Source organism: Mustela erminea, chromosome 20 (genome assembly GCF_009829155.1).
Source record: "Mustela erminea isolate mMusErm1 chromosome 20, mMusErm1.Pri, whole genome shotgun sequence".
NCBI classification, from domain to species: domain Eukaryota; kingdom Metazoa; phylum Chordata; class Mammalia; order Carnivora; family Mustelidae; genus Mustela; species Mustela erminea.
This window is the reverse complement of record NC_045633.1, coordinates 24,191,990-24,209,253: the sequence shown is the minus strand read 5'-3', so window position 1 is coordinate 24,209,253 and position 17,264 is coordinate 24,191,990. Positions and strand designations below refer to the sequence as shown.

Below are 17,264 nucleotides of genomic sequence, written 5' to 3'. Positions count from 1 at the left end.
CGCAGATAACATGATTCTTTATATGGAAAACCCAAAAGACTCCACCCCCAAATTACTAGAACTCATACAGCAATTCAGTAATGTGGCAGGATCCAAAGTCAATGTACAGAAATCAGTGGCTTTCTTATACACTAACAATGAAAATACAGAAAGGGAAATTAGAGAATCAATTCCATCTACAATAGCACCAAGAACCATAAGATACCTGGGAATCAACCTAACCAAAGAGGTAAAGGATCTGCACCCGAGTACTACAGAACACTCTGAAAGAAATTGAAGAAGACACAAAAAGATGGAAGACCATTCCATGCTCTTGGATCAGAAGAATAAACATTGTTAAAATGTCTATACTGCCTGGAGCAATCTATATTTTTAATGCCATTCCAATCAAAATTTCACCAGTATTCTTCAAAGAGATGGAGCAAATAATCCTAAAATTTGTATGGAATCAGAAGAGACCCCTAATCGCTAAGGAAATGTTGAAAAACAAAAATAAAACTGGGGGCATCACGTTACCTGATTTCAGGCTTTACTACAAAGCTGTGATCACCAAGACAGCATGGTACTGGCATAAAAACAGACACATAGACCAGTGGAACAGAGAGCCCAGATATGGACCCTCAACTCTATGGGCAAATAATCTTCGACAAAGAAGGAAAAAATATACAGTGGAAAAATGACAGTCTCTTCTATAAATGGTGGGGGGGGGAACTGGGCAGCTATATGTAAAAGAATGAAACTCGACCATTCTCTTACACCGTACATAAGATAAACACAAAATGGATAAAAGACCTCAACGTGAGACAGGAATCCATCAGAATCCTAGAGGAGAACATAGGCAGTAATCTCTTCGATATCAGCCACAGCAACTTCTTTCAATATATGTCTGCAAAGACAAAAGAAATAAAAGCCAAAATAACCTTCTGGGACTTCATCAAAATCAAAAGCTTCTGCACAGCAAAGGAAACAGTCAAGAAAACAAAGAGGCAACTCACAGAATGGGAGAAGATATTTACAAATGACAGTACAGACAAAAGGTTGATATCCAGGATCTACAAAGAACTCCTCAAACTCAACACTCACAAAACAGATAATCATATAAAAAAAACGGGCAGAAGATATGAACAGACACTTCTCCAATGAAGACATACAAATGGCTATCAGACACATGAAAAAATGTTCATCCTCACTAGCCATCAGGGAGATTCAAATTAAAACCACATTGAGATACCACCTTACACCAGTTAGAATGGGCAAAATTAGCAAGACAGGAAACAACATGTGTTGGAGGGGATGTAGAGAAAGAGGAACCCTTTTACACTGTTGGTGGGAATGCAAGTTGTTGCAGCCTCTTTGGAGAACAGTGTGGAGATTCCTCAAGACATTAAAAATAGAGCTTCCCTATGACCCTGCCATTGCACTCCTGGGTATTTAGCCCAAAGATACAGATGTAGTGAAAAGAAGGGCCATCTGTACCCCAATGTTCATAGCAGCAATGGCCACGGTCACCAAACTGTGTAAAGAACCAAGATGCCTTTCAATGGACGAATGGATAAGGAAGATGTGGTCCATATATACTATGGAGTATTATGCCTCCATCAGAAAGGATGAAGACCTAATTTTGTAGCAACATGGATGGGACTGGAGGAGATTATGCTCAGTGAAATAAGTCAAGCAGAGAGAGTCAATTATCATATGGGTTCACTTATTTGTGGAGCATGGTGGACATGGGGAGTTAGGAGAAGGGAGTTGGGGGAAATTGGAAGGGGAGGTGAACCATGACAGACTATGGACTCTGAAAAACCGTCTGAGCGGTTTTAAGTGATGGGGCATGGGAGATTGGGAAAACCAGGTGGTGGGTATTAGAGAGGGCACAGAGTGCATGGAGCACTGGGTGTGGTACAAAAACAATGAATAGTGTTATGCTGAAAATAAATAAAAAATAAATTAATAAAAATCAAAAACTAATGACAGACTGTGTGGTGACTAACATAAAAAATAGCTAGGGAAATGATGAATTAATGGATATTTTTTCAATGTCTGCATGATCCCTTGTCAAAATTGAATAGGTTGAACATTCATTGAATACCATGTGACTAGAATTTGGGGTCAAAAATAAGTCAAACACACTTGTGCTCTTTATCATAAATTGATTGTGAACCATGATGACTTCATCAGAAATTCTAATTTTGTCTTCCTTTTTAATCCTGAGATTTCATGCTGCTAAGAAAAGTGATTGTTGTAATATCTTTCGATTACAATTGTGGTACTATCTGTACTATAGATTATTACTCATAATATGTTTTGACATCCAGCTTATCTTTGTTTCTTCCTCTCTTAGATAAAGCCTCGACAATATGAAGGTAAGGTTTTCAGCTTTAGTTTTCTTTGCCAAAAATTCTCGGTACCCGTGTTTGATGTGTGTTTAAGTTGATGAGGAATAAATATGGTGACTTCTGATGTCTCACTGACTTAAGTCTTGAAAATGCTTCTCTTCCCCATGTGGAGTCTAAGTGACAGTGTGGAGGGAGTTGCCATCTCTAAGAGACCAGGAGAGGGAACTCCTCATAGGACTATGGACAATACAAGGTGTAATTTTGCAGAGACATGTTTAGGAGGCAAGTGATGATGACAGCGTGAGGTCTGTAGTGAGTACTTCTCCATGAGCTGGCTCTTGGTGAAATGTCAAGAGGAGAAAACTCTCTGAGTCTAGCAAACCGGCTACACTTAGAGAAGAAGGCAGATCTTGTCATGCAGAGTGTGTGTCACAGGAGAGAATTAAATCATGGTTTTAAGTCTGAAGTGGAGGAAGCCTTTCCTGCCAGGGGAGAATGAGTGGAATAGAGCCTGTGCCAGCGGGGATAATGGATAGTGTGTGGGGCTCATGGATTGTGGTGATTCCATGGTGCTGGCTGTTGATGGCCTGGGTGGCCACCTGGAGCTTAGGAAACCATTGAATGTCGTTCGTTGTTGTGAGTGCGGCAGTGGTACTGGTGAGAAGAGAGGTCTCAGAGCAGGAGAGCGCTCACAGTGGGTCAGGAGAAGAGAAGTTTACACTTTGAGGCAAGATGAGAGAATTATTTTTTTAAGAGATTCTGTTTATTCACTTGATAGAGAGCGAGCGCACAAGCAGGCAGAGTGGGAGGCAGACAGAGAGGGAGAAGCAGGTCCCTGCTGAGCAGAGAGTTGGATGTGGGATGCGACCCCAGGACCCAGGATCCTGACCCCAGCAGAAGGCAGACCCTTAACCTACTGTGCCACCCAGGTGCCCCACGATGAGAAAATTAAGTGGCTCTTAAGGGAGTCTGTGTTCTAGACCTTTCAAGTGTTATGCAGTCTCCTCATGAGTGTTGTTTTCCTGTAAGGGTGGAGGGTAACATTCTCCTGTTGTGATGAAAAAAGCTTGTCTTCTCAGGCTTGTGCATTATCCAGGGCCTCCAAAGACTCTCTTACATAACGTGGAGATTGTACCCAAGTGTGTTAATAGCAGAGATCTTGTCCTCCAGAGCCCCCAGCCTGGGATCCATGAAAGGCGATCTGTGAGCAGCAGAAAGTCTCTGAAGGCCTGTGAGTTGTCACTCACCTGACATCTTGAGCTTTCCTTGTGTGGAATTCCAAGCAGGACCTGGAAGTGGACGTTCCACTGAGCAGGAACAAAGTATAGTTTTGCTCATTATGGGTTATTTGCAGGGACCTGGTTTTGTATCTGAATCACTTGAGGAGAGAGATGTTAGTTGCTAGGATGCTTGATTTTTCTGTCATGTCTCTGGCGATGACATTAGCATATGCAAGGTTTGAATTTTCCAAGAATGGTGCTTACAGGTGGGAGAAAAATGAGAAGACATTCGATTGTTGTTTTTTTTTTTAAGTTTGGAAAACATTTTAAGTAGGAATCTCACTGATATAGAAAGTCTTGGGTTTCAAATGCTTCTACAACGTGCTTTCTTCAAGCACAATGGGAATGCTAGCAAGTTAGTGACACCCAAGTGTCAGAGAATCTACACTGGTGCTAATATATGGGGATTATTCAATGTTGCTGTTTTTGCTAATTATCTTAAAATTCTTTTTTCTCCTTTCAGCTACTTTAGACCAAATCAAGATGAAGATTAATGACCTTAAAAATGAAAACGGGGATCTTCAAAAAAACATAGCGAGATGGGAGGAGAAGGTATGTGTGACCTTTCAAATATTTTTTCATGATTTCATTTTGATTACATACCCTCTGGTAGTTCATTCTATTGATCTATTTCGTGCAACCCAGAAAAGATCCTTGAGTAAGAGAAGCTTCACAAATGTAGAGCACTGCCTCTCTCTTTGTGAAAGGAGTCACAAAGACAGGTTTCTCTAACATGCTGTTTTGGACTTTTGATTCCTTTCTCAATGTGTGATAGATCAGGGAAGCAAAGAAGCAAGCAGAAACAAAGAGAGAACATCAGCTTTCCCTTGCTGAAGTATGTAAATTAAAAGTAAGGCTCCTTTCTTTGCCTGAATTGTGTTCTAACAGCAGAAATAAAAGTAATGAAATATTATTATTATTATTATTATTATTTAAATTATTATTATTTCAAAGATTGATTTGAGAGAAGGAAAGAGTGAGGGGAGGGGCTCTGAAGGAGAGAGAGAGAGAATGCCAAACAGACACCATGCCGAGTGTTTCACCTGATGCAGGGATCAGTCCCATGACCCTGAGATCAGGACTTGAGGCAAACCAAAGCAGGAGTCAGACACTCCACAGACTGGGCCACCCATGTGCAACCCAGGTGCCCCAAGGAATGAATCACTGTTACTCATTCAATATGTTTTCTTGGAGGAGAACATCAAAAAGGTGGAAGAGATTAATGAAAATTTGAAGGACTCCCTTCATTGTAAACAGGCTCTCTTACAAGCTGAGAGAGAAAAGAATATCAAGAATGTGGATGTGGTAAAAGTTAGGTGTTAGTTGTATCATAATGTGGCTTGGGAGGCTTTTGGTTGATTGGGTGAAGTGAGTGCAGAGTACTCGTGTGCTGTTTATGCAGTAGAGCGTGGGTGTCTGGGCACTGCAACTCCTACTGAACCATGAGCTGCGATTTCACTTAGGACCACCCTGATGAGGTTTGCAATTTCAAGGCCTAGGAACTATGGTTTATTTCACAGCTGGGTAAGCGTCACATCATTCAGCGCTGCCCTCTAAGTCATGTAGAAAATCCCACAAAATACATGAGCAGTGAAGGATGATAGCAAGCCCAATTGTATAGTAGAAGATTGTTTTATATCTGTTCCTCTAAAAAAGTCATTTGTGCGTTTTTTGACATGAACTGGTTTCTTTACGTTCCCCTTAGTCTATTTATGCCTCAAGGGCTTTCTTTGTTGCCCTCCATGATCCTGTCCTGTTAGTTGCCCTCATATGTCTTTTCTCAAATCTGTCTTAAAGGCCCAAGATGTACTGGCGGATCAAAAGCTGAGAGCCTTGACATCAAAAAACCAAGAACTGAAAGGTACCTTGTTTTGGGGGATGAAATCTCCATATAGTGGCAATGAGTTTGCATCGGGCAGGGAGAGAATGCCTTCCTGCCTTCACAGCCTTGCCCTTCTCCTTTCCCCATCGAAACCAAGTTCTCAGGTCATGGCACAAACCCACTAAAGCAAACTCATCCTTTACAGAAAGGAAAACGTTCCTGGAAGACTGGGGTAATGCCCCGAGTTCTCAGAAAACAGCTAAAGAAGCAGAATTGAACCTGCTAAAGAAGAAATTGGATATGGCGGTGAAGTTCTCTGAAAAACAAAAACTGACTGCAGAAGAGTAAGCTATTGCGGTGTTTTCATAGATACCGTTGTATGAATTTTCGTGGCGGCAAGTATTTGGATCTTCTGGAATTGGATCTTCGAGTACTTTTGCCAAATGCATCCTGTAGAATTGTGCCTGCTCTTCCTATCTTGATTTGTGTAACCTGCATTTTCCTTTCTGTTCTAACAACTCGCCACATGTTGTTGTGTGATTCATTGGGGAAGAAGGGGGAAGATACCAACATTAATCACTTTGATACCTGGATCCCCTCTGGGTCAGTCTACATTGTCCCTTCATTTTCACTCTCATCACGTGCTCTGTCCACTCCTGCATTAGGTCCATTTCTTGTTCAGTATGAGACTTGGGTCCAGAACATGGAGAGAAAAATGGAATTCTCTTCCTGTAGAAACAGGGAAAGTTTCTTTGTGGAAAGTGTGCTGCAGCTTCAGCAATACTGGGTCCCTTCATCTGGTATACAACTGAGATTATTCGCTGCAGCCCAATCCCTTAGGAGGCCAGGGTGTTTCCTGTCCACCTGATTTTCTTTTTCTTTTTCTTTTCTTTCTTTCTTTTTTTATATAGATTTTATTTATCTATTTGACAGAGAGAGACACCGCGAGAGAGAGAACACAAGCAGGGGGAGTGCGAGAAGGAGAAGCAGGCTTCCTGACGAACAGGGAGTCCAGTGTGGGGCTCTATTGCAGGATCCTGGGATCATGACCTGAACCAAATACTTTTAAGCAGATAATGACTGAGCCATCCTGGTGCCCCTCCACATGATTTTCTAGGTGTTACTCTCTTGGATCCCAACCAAAGCCTGCACTTTCACTCAGTCTCATCTTTGCTGGCTGGACCGGAGCTTCGCTTGTTGCATTCCAACCTGTCCCCAAAAGGTTGCTTGTTCATTTACTTTGTATTCATTGCCTGTTCTAGAATTCACTGATGTGTCCTCGGGAAATTGGCTCCCACTGTCAGGCTTGCTTTCTCCTAGGCTTCCTTCTTCTTCATCTGGTTCTCATGTTTCCTCTTGTGATCTTTAGAAATTGTGTGCATTCACTCACAAGTTTGCTCTCTTGTCCAGTGTTTCCTTTTATTTCTCAGGAGGAGATCAGGACGTTGGAGTCCCTCATTCATGTGGAAAAGCAAAACTGTTCCCTGTCTACCCTGGAGACTCAGCTTTGTGTTATTCCTTTCCACATCGGGGGTGGAGGCCGCTCTCTCTCACAGGCACTTGGGTTCTGTTCATTGGTAAGTTCTTCTTGTGGCGCTTCCAGTGTCCTGACCACCATTCTCTCTTCAACACCATATCCCTGAGCCACACACTGACTGCCACTCCAGGAGACATTTGCAGAAGGATAGTTGAGAGACCAGAAGCAGATGCTCCTGTCCTTCTCTTTCTAGAGCTTTTGTCTGTCCCTAAGTCTTTCTGCATGAGATTCTTGACAAGTGTCCTGTTGAAACCTTGTGAATCAACACCATGAACAAAAGAGTCGAGGGAAGCCCAGCAGAACAACCTTTCTAAGCATCGCAGTTTGCTGCCTTCACCATCCATGAAGTTGGTCTTGTTCAAGAAGGTTGACTCGGGGCACCTGGGTGGCTCAGTAGGTTAGAGCCTCTGCTTTCAGCTGAGTTCATGGTCCCCCTGGGATGGAGCCCTGCATTGGGCTCTCTGCTCAGTGGGCAGCCTGCTTCCCCCTCTCTCTCTGCCTGCCTCTCTGTGTACTTGAGATCTCTCTCTGTCAAATAAATAAATAAAATCTTTTTTTTTAAAGGTAGACTCAGTGGAGTTGACAGTTTTCCATCTGAAGTCTGTTCCCCTGAGATAACACCCTGAGTATGTGACAGTTCACATGGATTATTTGAGGACATATTTTCGGCACTAAGATTGATCTTTTCCTACACCAGGATCTTTCACGAGGGGCCAGGGGTTGTACTTCTAAAGCCTAGAGATGTGTGGGAGTGAGTTTCCATGCCAGTGAAGCCATATTCTGGAAGGTTCCTTTGGGCTCACTGTGTGGGGCACAGCCTTGGTCTGAGGATCAGAGCTCCCCACGGAGGTGTGAGACTAATGATGGGCCCCTGCTTCATCCTAATGAGTGTAGCTCGTTGGGCTTGGCTTTTCACTTTGAATTGAAATGAGCCTTCACCATCTCAAACCAAAGATGTATTCCAAGAGGGCACAGAGTTCAATGTTATTTGGTGACATGGTGAATGAATTAAAGTAGAGAAGTATAAAGAGAGCCCCGATTGCAGGGAACTTGGCCAGCAGCCAGAGTTCGATGTTTCTTCAACCCTAAATGGGGCCTTCATTCATTTCCCTGTTGTGTTGTCAGTCTGTGCTTTTAGCGGGGACATTCCAACATAGGCCATCAAGTGTGCTGGGAGAATAAGTGGCAGAAATTCAGGACCTTGGCTACTGGACAATGTATATACCTCTCCCATCTTAGGAAGCTAGAAGAGACACTGTATGAATTGAATGCAACTAAGAATGAGCTGTTAGCTGCCGATAAATATCTGAAAGTAACTGAAGAAGAAATGGAGAAGTACAGGTAAGTTCAGACACTACATACTATTGGCTCTTGAAAAGTTCCCTTTGGATTTTCTTTTTTTAATTTTTTAAAGTTTCTTATAAACCTATAATGTATAATTAGCCCCAGGGGTACAAGTCTGTAATTCGCCAGGCTTACACACTTCACAGAACTCACCATAGTTCATACCCTCCCCAGTATCCATAACCCCACCACCCTCTCCCTACCCCCCTCACCCAGCATTCCTCAGTTTGTTTTGTGACATCTTGTTTCATTTATTCTTTTCCTACCCCACAACCCCCCACGTTGCATCTCCACTTCCTCATATCAGGGAGATCATATGATAGTTGTCTTTCTTCGATCTACTTCTTTCGATAAGGGTAATTCCCTCTAGTTCCATCCACGTCGTCGCAAATGGCAAGATATATTTCTTTTGATGACTTCATAGTATTCCATTGTATATATGTACCACATCTTCTTCATCCATTCATTTGTTGATGGACATCTAGGTTCTTTCCATAGTTTGGCTGTTGTGGACATTGCTGCTATAAACATTCGGGTGCAGGTGCCCCTTCAGATCACTACGTTTGTATCATTAGGGTAAATAGCCAGTAGTGCAATTGCTGGGTCATAGGGTAGCTCTATTTTCAGCTTTTTGAGGAACCTCCATGCTGTTTTCCAGAGTGGTTGCACCAGCTTGCATTCCCACCAAAAGTGTAGGAGTGTTCCTTTTTCTACGCATCCTCGCCAGCATCTGTCATTTACTGACTTGTTAATTTTAGCCATTCTGACTGGTGTGAGGTGGTATCTCATTGTGGTTTTGATTTGTATTTCCCTGATGCCGAGTGATGTGGAGCAGTTTTTCATGTGTCTGTTGGCCATCTGGATGTCTTTGCCGAAATGTCTGTTCATGTCCTCTGCCCATTTCTTGATTGGATTATCTGTTCTTTGGGTGTTGAGTTTCCGGAAGCTCTTTATAGATTTTGGATACTAGCCCTTTATCTGATATGTCGTTTGCAAATATCCTCTCCCATTCTGTCAGTTGTCTTTTGGTTTTGTAAACTGTTTCCTTTGCTGTGCAAAAGCTTTTGGTCTTGATGAAGTTCCAATAGTTTGTTTTTGCCTTTGCTTCCCTTGCTTTTGACCATGTTTCTAGGAAGAAGTTGCTGTGGTTGAGGTCGAAGATGCTTTTGCCTGTATTCTCCTCAAGGATTTTGATGGATTCCTTTCTCACATTGACATCCTTCGTCTATTTTGAGTCTATTTTCATGTGTAATGTGAGGAAGTTGTCCAGTTTCATTTTAATGCATGTGGCTGTCGAATTTTCCCAACACCATTTCTTGAAGAGACTGTCATTTGGACTTTGGACGTTCTTTCTTTCTTTGTTGAAGATTAGTTGACCATAGAGTTGAGAGTCTATTTATGGGTTCTCTCTTCTGGTCCATTGATCTGTGTGTCTATTTTGTGCCAGTACCATTCTGTCTTGATGATGACAGCTTTGTAGTAGAGCTTGAATGCCAGAATTCTGATGCCACCAACTTTGGCTTTCTTTTTTGATATTTCTTTGGCTATTTGAGGTCTTTTCTGGTTCCTTATAAATTTTAGGATTATTTGTTCCATTTCTTTGAAAGAAAAAATGGATGGGATTTTGATAGGGATTGCATTAAATGTGTGGATTTCTTTAGGTAGCAAAGACGTTTTCAAAATACTTGTTTTTCCAATCCTGGAGCATGGAACATTTTTCCATTTCTTTGTGTCTTCCTCAATTTCTTTCATGAGAACTTTATAGTTTTCTGAGTATAGTTTCTTTGCCTTTTTGACGATTTTATATCCTGACACTTTACTGAATTCCTGTACAAGTTCTAGCAGATTTGGAGTGGTCTTTTGGGGTTTCCACATAGAGTATCATATCATCTGCAAAGGGTGAGAGTTTGACTTCTTTTTTGCCGATATGGATGTTTTTGATATCTTTTTGTTGTCTGATTGCTGAGGCGTGGACTTCTAGTACTATGTTGAATAGCAGTGGTGATAATGGACATCCCTGCCATGTTCCTGATCTTAGCAGAAATGCTCTCAGTTTTTCTCCATTGAGAATGATATTTTCAGTGGGTTTTTCATAGATGGCTTTGATAATATTGAGATATGTGCCCTCTCTCCCTACACTTTGAAGTGTTTTGATCAGGAAGGGATGCTGTACTTTGTCAAATGCTTTTTTAGCGTCTATTGAGAGTATCATACGGTTCTTGTTCTTTCTTTTCTTAATATATTGTATCACATTAATTGATTTGTGGATGTTGAACCAACCTTGCAGCCCTGGAATAAATCCCACTTGGTGGTGGAGAATAATCATTTTAATGTACTGTTGGATCCTATTGGCTAGTATTTTGGTGAGAATTCTTGTGTCTGTGTTCATTAGGGATATTTATCTGTAATGCACTTTTTGGATGGGATCCTTGTCTGGTTTGGGGATCAAGTTGGTGCAGGCCTCATAAAACGAGTTTGGAAGTTTTCCTACCATTTCAGTTTTTTGGAACAGTTTTGGGAGAATAGGAATTAATTCTTCTTTAAATGTTTGGTAGAATTCCCCAGGGAAGCCATCTGGCCCTGGGCTTTTGTTTGTTTGGAGATTTTTGATGACTCTTTCAATCTCCCTACTGGTTATGGATCTGTTCAGGTTTTCTATTTCTTCCTGGCTCAGTTGTGGTAGTTTATATTTTCTCTAATAGTGCACACACTTCTTCCAAATTGTCAAATTTGTTGGCACAGAGTTGCTCATAATATGTTCTTATAATTGTATTTCTTTGGTGTTGGTTGTGATCTCTCCTCTTTCATTCGTGATTTTATTAATTTGGGTCCTTTCTCTTTTCCTTTTGATAGGTATGGCCAGGGGTTTATCAATCTTATTGATTCTTTCAGAGAACCAGCTCCTAGTTTCATTGATTCGTTCTATTGTTTTTTTGGTTTCTATTTCATTGATTTCTGCTCTGATCTTTAAGATTTCTCTTCTCCTGCTCAGTATAGGTTTTCTTTGGTGTTCTTTCTCCAGCTCCTTTAAGGTGTAGGGTTAGGTTGTGTGTTTGAGACCTGTCTTGTGTCTTGAGAAAGGCTTGTATCGCTATATATTTTCCTCTCAGCACTGCCTTTGCTGTGTCCCACAGATTTTGAACCATTGTGTTTTCATTATCATTTGTTTCCATGAATATTTTTTTCAATTCTTCTTTATTTTCCTAGTTGACCCATCCATTCTTTAATAGGATGCTCTTTAGCCTCCTTCCTCTGTCATTTGAGTTCCTTCCAACTTTCCTCTTGTGATTGAGTTCTAGCTTCAGAGCATTGTGGTCTGAAATATGCAGGGAATGATCCCAATCTTTTGATACTGGTTGAGACCTGATTTGTGACCCAGGATGTGATCTATTTTGGAGAATGTTCCATGTGCATTAGAGAAGAATATGTATTGTTGCTTTGGGATGGAATGTTCTGAATATATCTGTGATGTCCATCTGGTCCAGTGTGTCATTTAAGGCCTTTATTTCCTTGTTGATCTTTTGCTTGCATGATCTGTCCATTTCAGTGAGGAGAGTGTTAAAGTCCCCTACTCCTCTTGTATTATTGTCGATGTGTTTCTTTGATTTTGTTATTAATTGGTTTATATAGTTGGCTGCTCCCATGTTAGAGACATAGATATTTAAAATAGTTAGATCTTCTTGTTGGAAAGACCCTTTGACTATGATATAGTGTCCTTCCTCATCTCTTTTATTATAGTCTTTGGCATAAAATCTAATTGATCTGATAGAAGGATTGCCACCCCCAGCTTTCTTCTGATGTTCATTAGCATGGTAAATTGTATTCCACACCCTCACTTTAAATCTGGAGGTGTCTTTGGGTCTAAAATGAGTTTCTTGTAGGCAGCATATGGTTGGGTTTTGTTTTTTTTATCCATTCTGATACCCTGTGTCTTTTGATTGGGGCATTTAACCTATTTAAATTCAGGGTAACTATTGAGAGATATGAATTTAGTTCCCTTGTATTGTCTGGGATGACTGTTACTGTATATTGTCTCTGTTCCTTTCTGATCTACAACTTTTAGGCTCTCTCTTTGCTTAGAGGACCGCTTTCAGTATTTCTTGTAGAGCTGGTTTGTTGTTTGCAAATTCTTTCAGTTTTTGTTTGTCCTAGAAGGTTTTTATCTCTCCTTCTATTTTCAATGATAGCCTAGCTGGATATACTATTCTTGGCTGCATATTCTTCTCGCTTATTGCTCTGAATATATCTTGCCAGTCCTTTCTGGCCTGCCAGGTCTCTGTGGATAAGTCTGCTGCCAATCTAATATTTTCACCATTGTATGTTACAGACTTCTTGTCCCGGGGTGTTGTCAGAATTTTCTCTTTGTTGCTAAGATTTGTAAATTTTACTATTAGATGATGGGGTGTGGACCTATTCTTATTGATTTTGAGGGGGGTTCTCTGTGCCTCCTGGATTTGATGCTTGCTCCCTTTGCCATATTAGGGACATTCTCTCCAATAACTCTCTCCAGTATACCTCTGCTCCGCTCTCTCTTTCTTCTCCTTCTGGAATCCCAATTATTCTAATGTTGTTTTGTCTTATGGTTTCACTTATCTCTTGAATTCTCCCCAAGTGGTCCTGTAGTTGTTTGTCTCTCTTTTGCTTAGCTTCTTTATTCTCTGTCATTTGGTCTTCTATATCACTAATTCTTTCTTCTGCCTCATTTATCCTAGCAGTAAGAGCCTCCATTTTTTGATTGCACCTCTTTAATAGCTTTTTTGATTTCAACTTGGTTAAATTGCATTTTTTTTATTTCTCCAGAAAGGGCTGTTATTTTTCCAGATAGGGTTTCTTTGATATCTTCCATGCCTTTTTTGAGCGTGGCTAGAACCTTGAGAATCGTCATTCTGAACTCTAGATCTGACATATTACCAGTGTCCGTATTGATTAGGTCCCTAGCCTTCGGTACTGCCTCTTGTTCTTTTTTTTTGTGGTGAGTTTTTTCGCCTTGTCATTTTGTCCAGATAAAAATATATGAAGGAGCAAATAAAATACTAAAAGGGTGGCAAAGACCCCAGGAAAGTGTGCTTGAGCCAAATCAGAAGAGACCCCAAATCATGGTGGGGGAGAAAGGGGGTAAAAAGAAGTTCAGGGAAAAAAATTTTAAAAAGAAAACAAATAAGGAAATAATATAAAAAAGAAATATATATATATATATATATATATATATATATATATATATACATACTAGACTGGTAACTAGAACAGAGTTACTCACTTAATTTTGAATGTATTTTTGTCTCTTAGAAGAAATTACCTCCCCAAATTTTAAAGAATGGAAAACATATATAAGAGTAAACACAATGAAGGGATGGAATATGACTATTAAGATGAAAAAAAATGTTTTTTAAATTTCTAAAAAAGGAGTTGATATGTAAGTTGGTTGGGAGAATAAAGAAAAAAAGTGGAGAGGATTTGCTCAGGCTGGAGAGTAGAACAAGTCCGGCGGTAGATTTAGGATGTAGTTTGATCTATTAGAAGAAGTTGTACCCCAAATTTTTTAGAAGAAAAAACCCTATATGTATACCAAAACTGAAGTTAGATACAATGAAGGATAACATATGACAATAATAATGAAGGTTCGAAAAAGATGTTTTTATTTATTTGTCAGAGAGAGAGCTAGCGAGAGCGAACACAGGCAGACAGAGTGGCAAGCAGAGTCAGAGGGAGAAGCAGGCTCTCTGTGGAGCAAGGAGCTCGATGTGGGACTCGATCCCAGGACGCTGGGATCATGACCTGAGCTGAAGGCAGCTGCTTAACCAACTGGGCCACCCTTGAAAAAGATTTTTCTAATGAAAAGTATTGTTAAGTTAAACTAGTTATAAAACGTTAAAAGAAGAAAGGGTAAAAGTTAAAAAAAATTAGCAGAAGATAAAAAATATTAAAAAAAATTAACTTTGCAAGACTAAAGTATCAAGAGGAGAAAGACATGAATTCCGTGGTTTGCTTTCTCCTCTGCTTTAAGCTTTTCTCCTTGGTAAGTGAACTTGGTCTTGGCTGAATTTCTTGTTGATCTTCTCAGGGAGGGGCCCATTGTAGTGATTCTCAGGTGTCTTTGCCCCAGGCAGAATTGCACCACCCTTTCCAGGGGCCAGACTAAGTAATCCACTCGGGTTTGCTTTCAGGAGCTTTTGATCCCTGAACACTTTCCATAGAGTTCCAGAGGTCGATAATGAAAGTGGTAGCCTCCCAATCTCTGGCCTGGAGGAGCCGAGTGCTCAGGGACCCACTCCTCAGTGCGCCCTCAGAGAAAAGAGCTCAACCATTCCCATCCCCTGGCCTCTGGCTGCGCTCAGAGCTCACCCAGGCTGTGACCAATTGTCTCTGTCTCTGGCACACAGCTCCACCTGGAGTCTCCGAAACCCTTAGATCCCTGAGCTCTTCTGGGGGGATCTCCCTGGATCTTGTGGGGACCCCACTCACAGAGCAGTGGCCTGTGCCATGGATTACGGTTCAAGGTAACCCTGAGTTGAGAGGTCACTCCTCGGCTCTGTCTCTGTTGCCGGCTTCCTTGCTCTAATACCTGTGAGTTCTGTGACACTCAGACACCCCCATCCTTCTGGGACCCTGCAGGACCTGGAGCCACGCCATCCCCACATGGGCTTCACCCCAGTTTAGCCTCTGGAGCGATGTCCCTCAGTGGACATCACTTTTAAAAGTCCTGGTTTTGTGTTCTGTTGCTTGCCAGGAGCCGGAACCTCCCCCTGGGGTCTATCTTCCTGTCACTTTAGATTCACTTCTCCATGGGTCCTACCTTTCAGAAAGTAGTTGATTTTCTGTTTCTAGAATTGTTGCTCTACTTCTCTTCGATCTCCTGTTGGATTTGTAGGTGTTCAGAATGGTTTAATAAGCTATCTAGCTCATCTCCTTCTACCTGATGTCATCTCAGCCTGATGCTTCCCCTCCATCTTGACTCCTCCCTCCCTTCGGATTGTTAATCTTTGTACATGTTGAGGAGTCAATTAAGTAATATACACCAAAATCAGAGGATGTATACAGAGCGAATTAACAGACACGGAAAGATAAGGCACAAAACAATTACGTTACTAAACATGTCCAGATCCCCCTGTTGGCCGGACTCTGTGGAAACTGGCTCCATACCAGTGTCCTTGGGGTTGTGTCGTGAGGGAGACAGTTTGTCCTAGGATGAGTCCTACCCATAAACCCGGTAGTGGCATCTGATGGCGCTGGTCTTTGCAAACCTGGGAACCATAGCGAGGATAGAAGTTAAAGGAGAAGAGAGCTTCATGACAAAAGACATTTGTCATGTGATAACTGAGGGATAGATTGAAAACACATAAGGAAAATATGTCAATTCTGAAACTGCAGGTGAAGAAAAATGATGAAGGAAAGGCTGAAAGAATAGCTTTGATCCTACAGTCCAATTATAGTCAGGTGAAAGTGTTTCCTGTGTCAGGATCAATTGTATGAGGGGACAGATAAGAGGAGGATGGCCACATTGGCAGATGATTGAAAATCACACCCAGTGTTGGGTTTTGTCTGATGAAAACAATTGTCCCTCACAGACAAGAAGTGGAAGAAATGCGAAATCAGTTGCAGGAGTCTGACCTCACCTTCAACTACAAGGTAACCTGAGTTGTGTCCAACACACTGACCCCTTGGCGCCCCCTGCAGGTGATGGTAGTGGCCCTTAGAGCCCTGAACATGGGCTTCTGGTGTGTTGGCTTTTTCAGATTGCAGTTCAGGAAAGGAATGCTCTGGCTAACTGGGTAAGTGTTTTCCTTTTCCTCATCTTCGTTTGGGGCACAGTCGGGCACAACTGAAGGTGGGTGTGTTTTTCTGCCGCAGATGAAGGCTCGGTATTGGGAAACAAGGATGATGCAGCAGAGCAGGGAGAACACCTACCTGAAATACAGGTGTGAGAGTTTGACGTGCGTTTTTAACGGGTATTTGGAGAGGTGACGGCTATGCTGTTCATTGCCTAGGAGAGGACGTGGTGTTGTAATTCTTAGAGACGTCCATTCTTTTTCTGTGTTCAAGACTGCGCATGATGAAAGGGGAGATTCTGCCTGTGGGATCCATTAGGCGGGAACCGATGCCAGGAAGGCCTGAGTTGCAGAAGCCTGTGTGGCAAGGTAGGGAGCACGATGGGAAATGCAGCAGCCTGATTTCTGCTGTGAAACCACACGGTGTCCTTCCTGTTCCTGTGGGTGATCGCTGTGTGTCCTGGAGAGAATCACAAGCCTGCAGGTTGTCTGAAGGGGTGACAAGAGGGTGCTTTCCTTATATGCCCCCAGGCAGCAGGACACTTGCCCCCATGAAAGATGGAGCTCACACCGCTCCACACCTTTCCACCTGCTACCCCCTTCGGAAGAGCTGAGCACGAGAAGGTGCGAGGTGAGCGCCCTTCCCACTTTGACTCAGCGGTCAAGTCTTGGGGGAAAAAAAACTACTTGTGAAAAAGGGCATTTATTTACTCATTATGGAGGTTCCTTTATATATATTTTTTATTTGTCATCCATAGGACCATATTCAGCAATGAAATATATTTTACTCCTCTCATGTTATCGGTGCAATGCCATAGCTTTATTGCTCAATCTGCCTATGATTTCTGTGTTCGTGACTATACAAATGTCAAAGTCTGTTTCTTCCCTGAAATGTTTATTTGTTGGCCAGTCACGCATGCTAGGTCTCAACTGCAGGATGGACAAATGAACCATCCACCTGTGGCCTGAGAAGAGAACATGGGCTGTTCATTTGAGGTTTTGTGGATGTCACCCATGCAAGGCTATTCTCACTTAGGTGTTTAATCTATGAAGATAAAGTGATCTTGTCTGATGTGTGTTGAGCACCCCAATTTTAGTGTTGATAGCCAGTTGTACCCCGAACTGTCCACACGTGATGGATTACTTACAGAAACACTGGAACCAGGGCCCTGGAGTGTC

General features: G+C 41.9%; 1 protein-coding gene and 1 long non-coding RNA gene across 2 annotated transcripts in view; both read left to right on the top strand.

Annotated features, from left to right (window-relative positions):
* The window catches only part of LOC116581465, a 59,704-nt gene extending 43,750 nt beyond the window's left edge, over window positions 1-15,954 (top strand). Inside the window, exons 5-11 of the mRNA XM_032328642.1 lie at window positions 2,342-2,363; window positions 4,080-4,168; window positions 4,392-4,466; window positions 5,414-5,477; window positions 5,644-5,782; window positions 8,215-8,316; window positions 15,885-15,954. Coding sequence (XP_032184533.1) covers window positions 2,342-2,363; window positions 4,080-4,168; window positions 4,392-4,466; window positions 5,414-5,477; window positions 5,644-5,782; window positions 8,215-8,316; window positions 15,885-15,954 — 561 coding nt within the window. The remainder of the gene's footprint in view (window positions 1-2,341; window positions 2,364-4,079; window positions 4,169-4,391; window positions 4,467-5,413; window positions 5,478-5,643; window positions 5,783-8,214; window positions 8,317-15,884) is intronic.
* Window positions 15,955-16,064: 110 nt separating this feature from the next.
* LOC116580864 lies at window positions 16,065-16,383 on the top strand. The gene is made up of 3 exons (XR_004281811.1): window positions 16,065-16,088; window positions 16,168-16,235; window positions 16,360-16,383. It is a non-coding gene; the product is annotated as an uncharacterized LOC116580864 (long non-coding RNA).
* The last annotated feature ends 881 nt before the right edge of the window (window positions 16,384-17,264 follow it).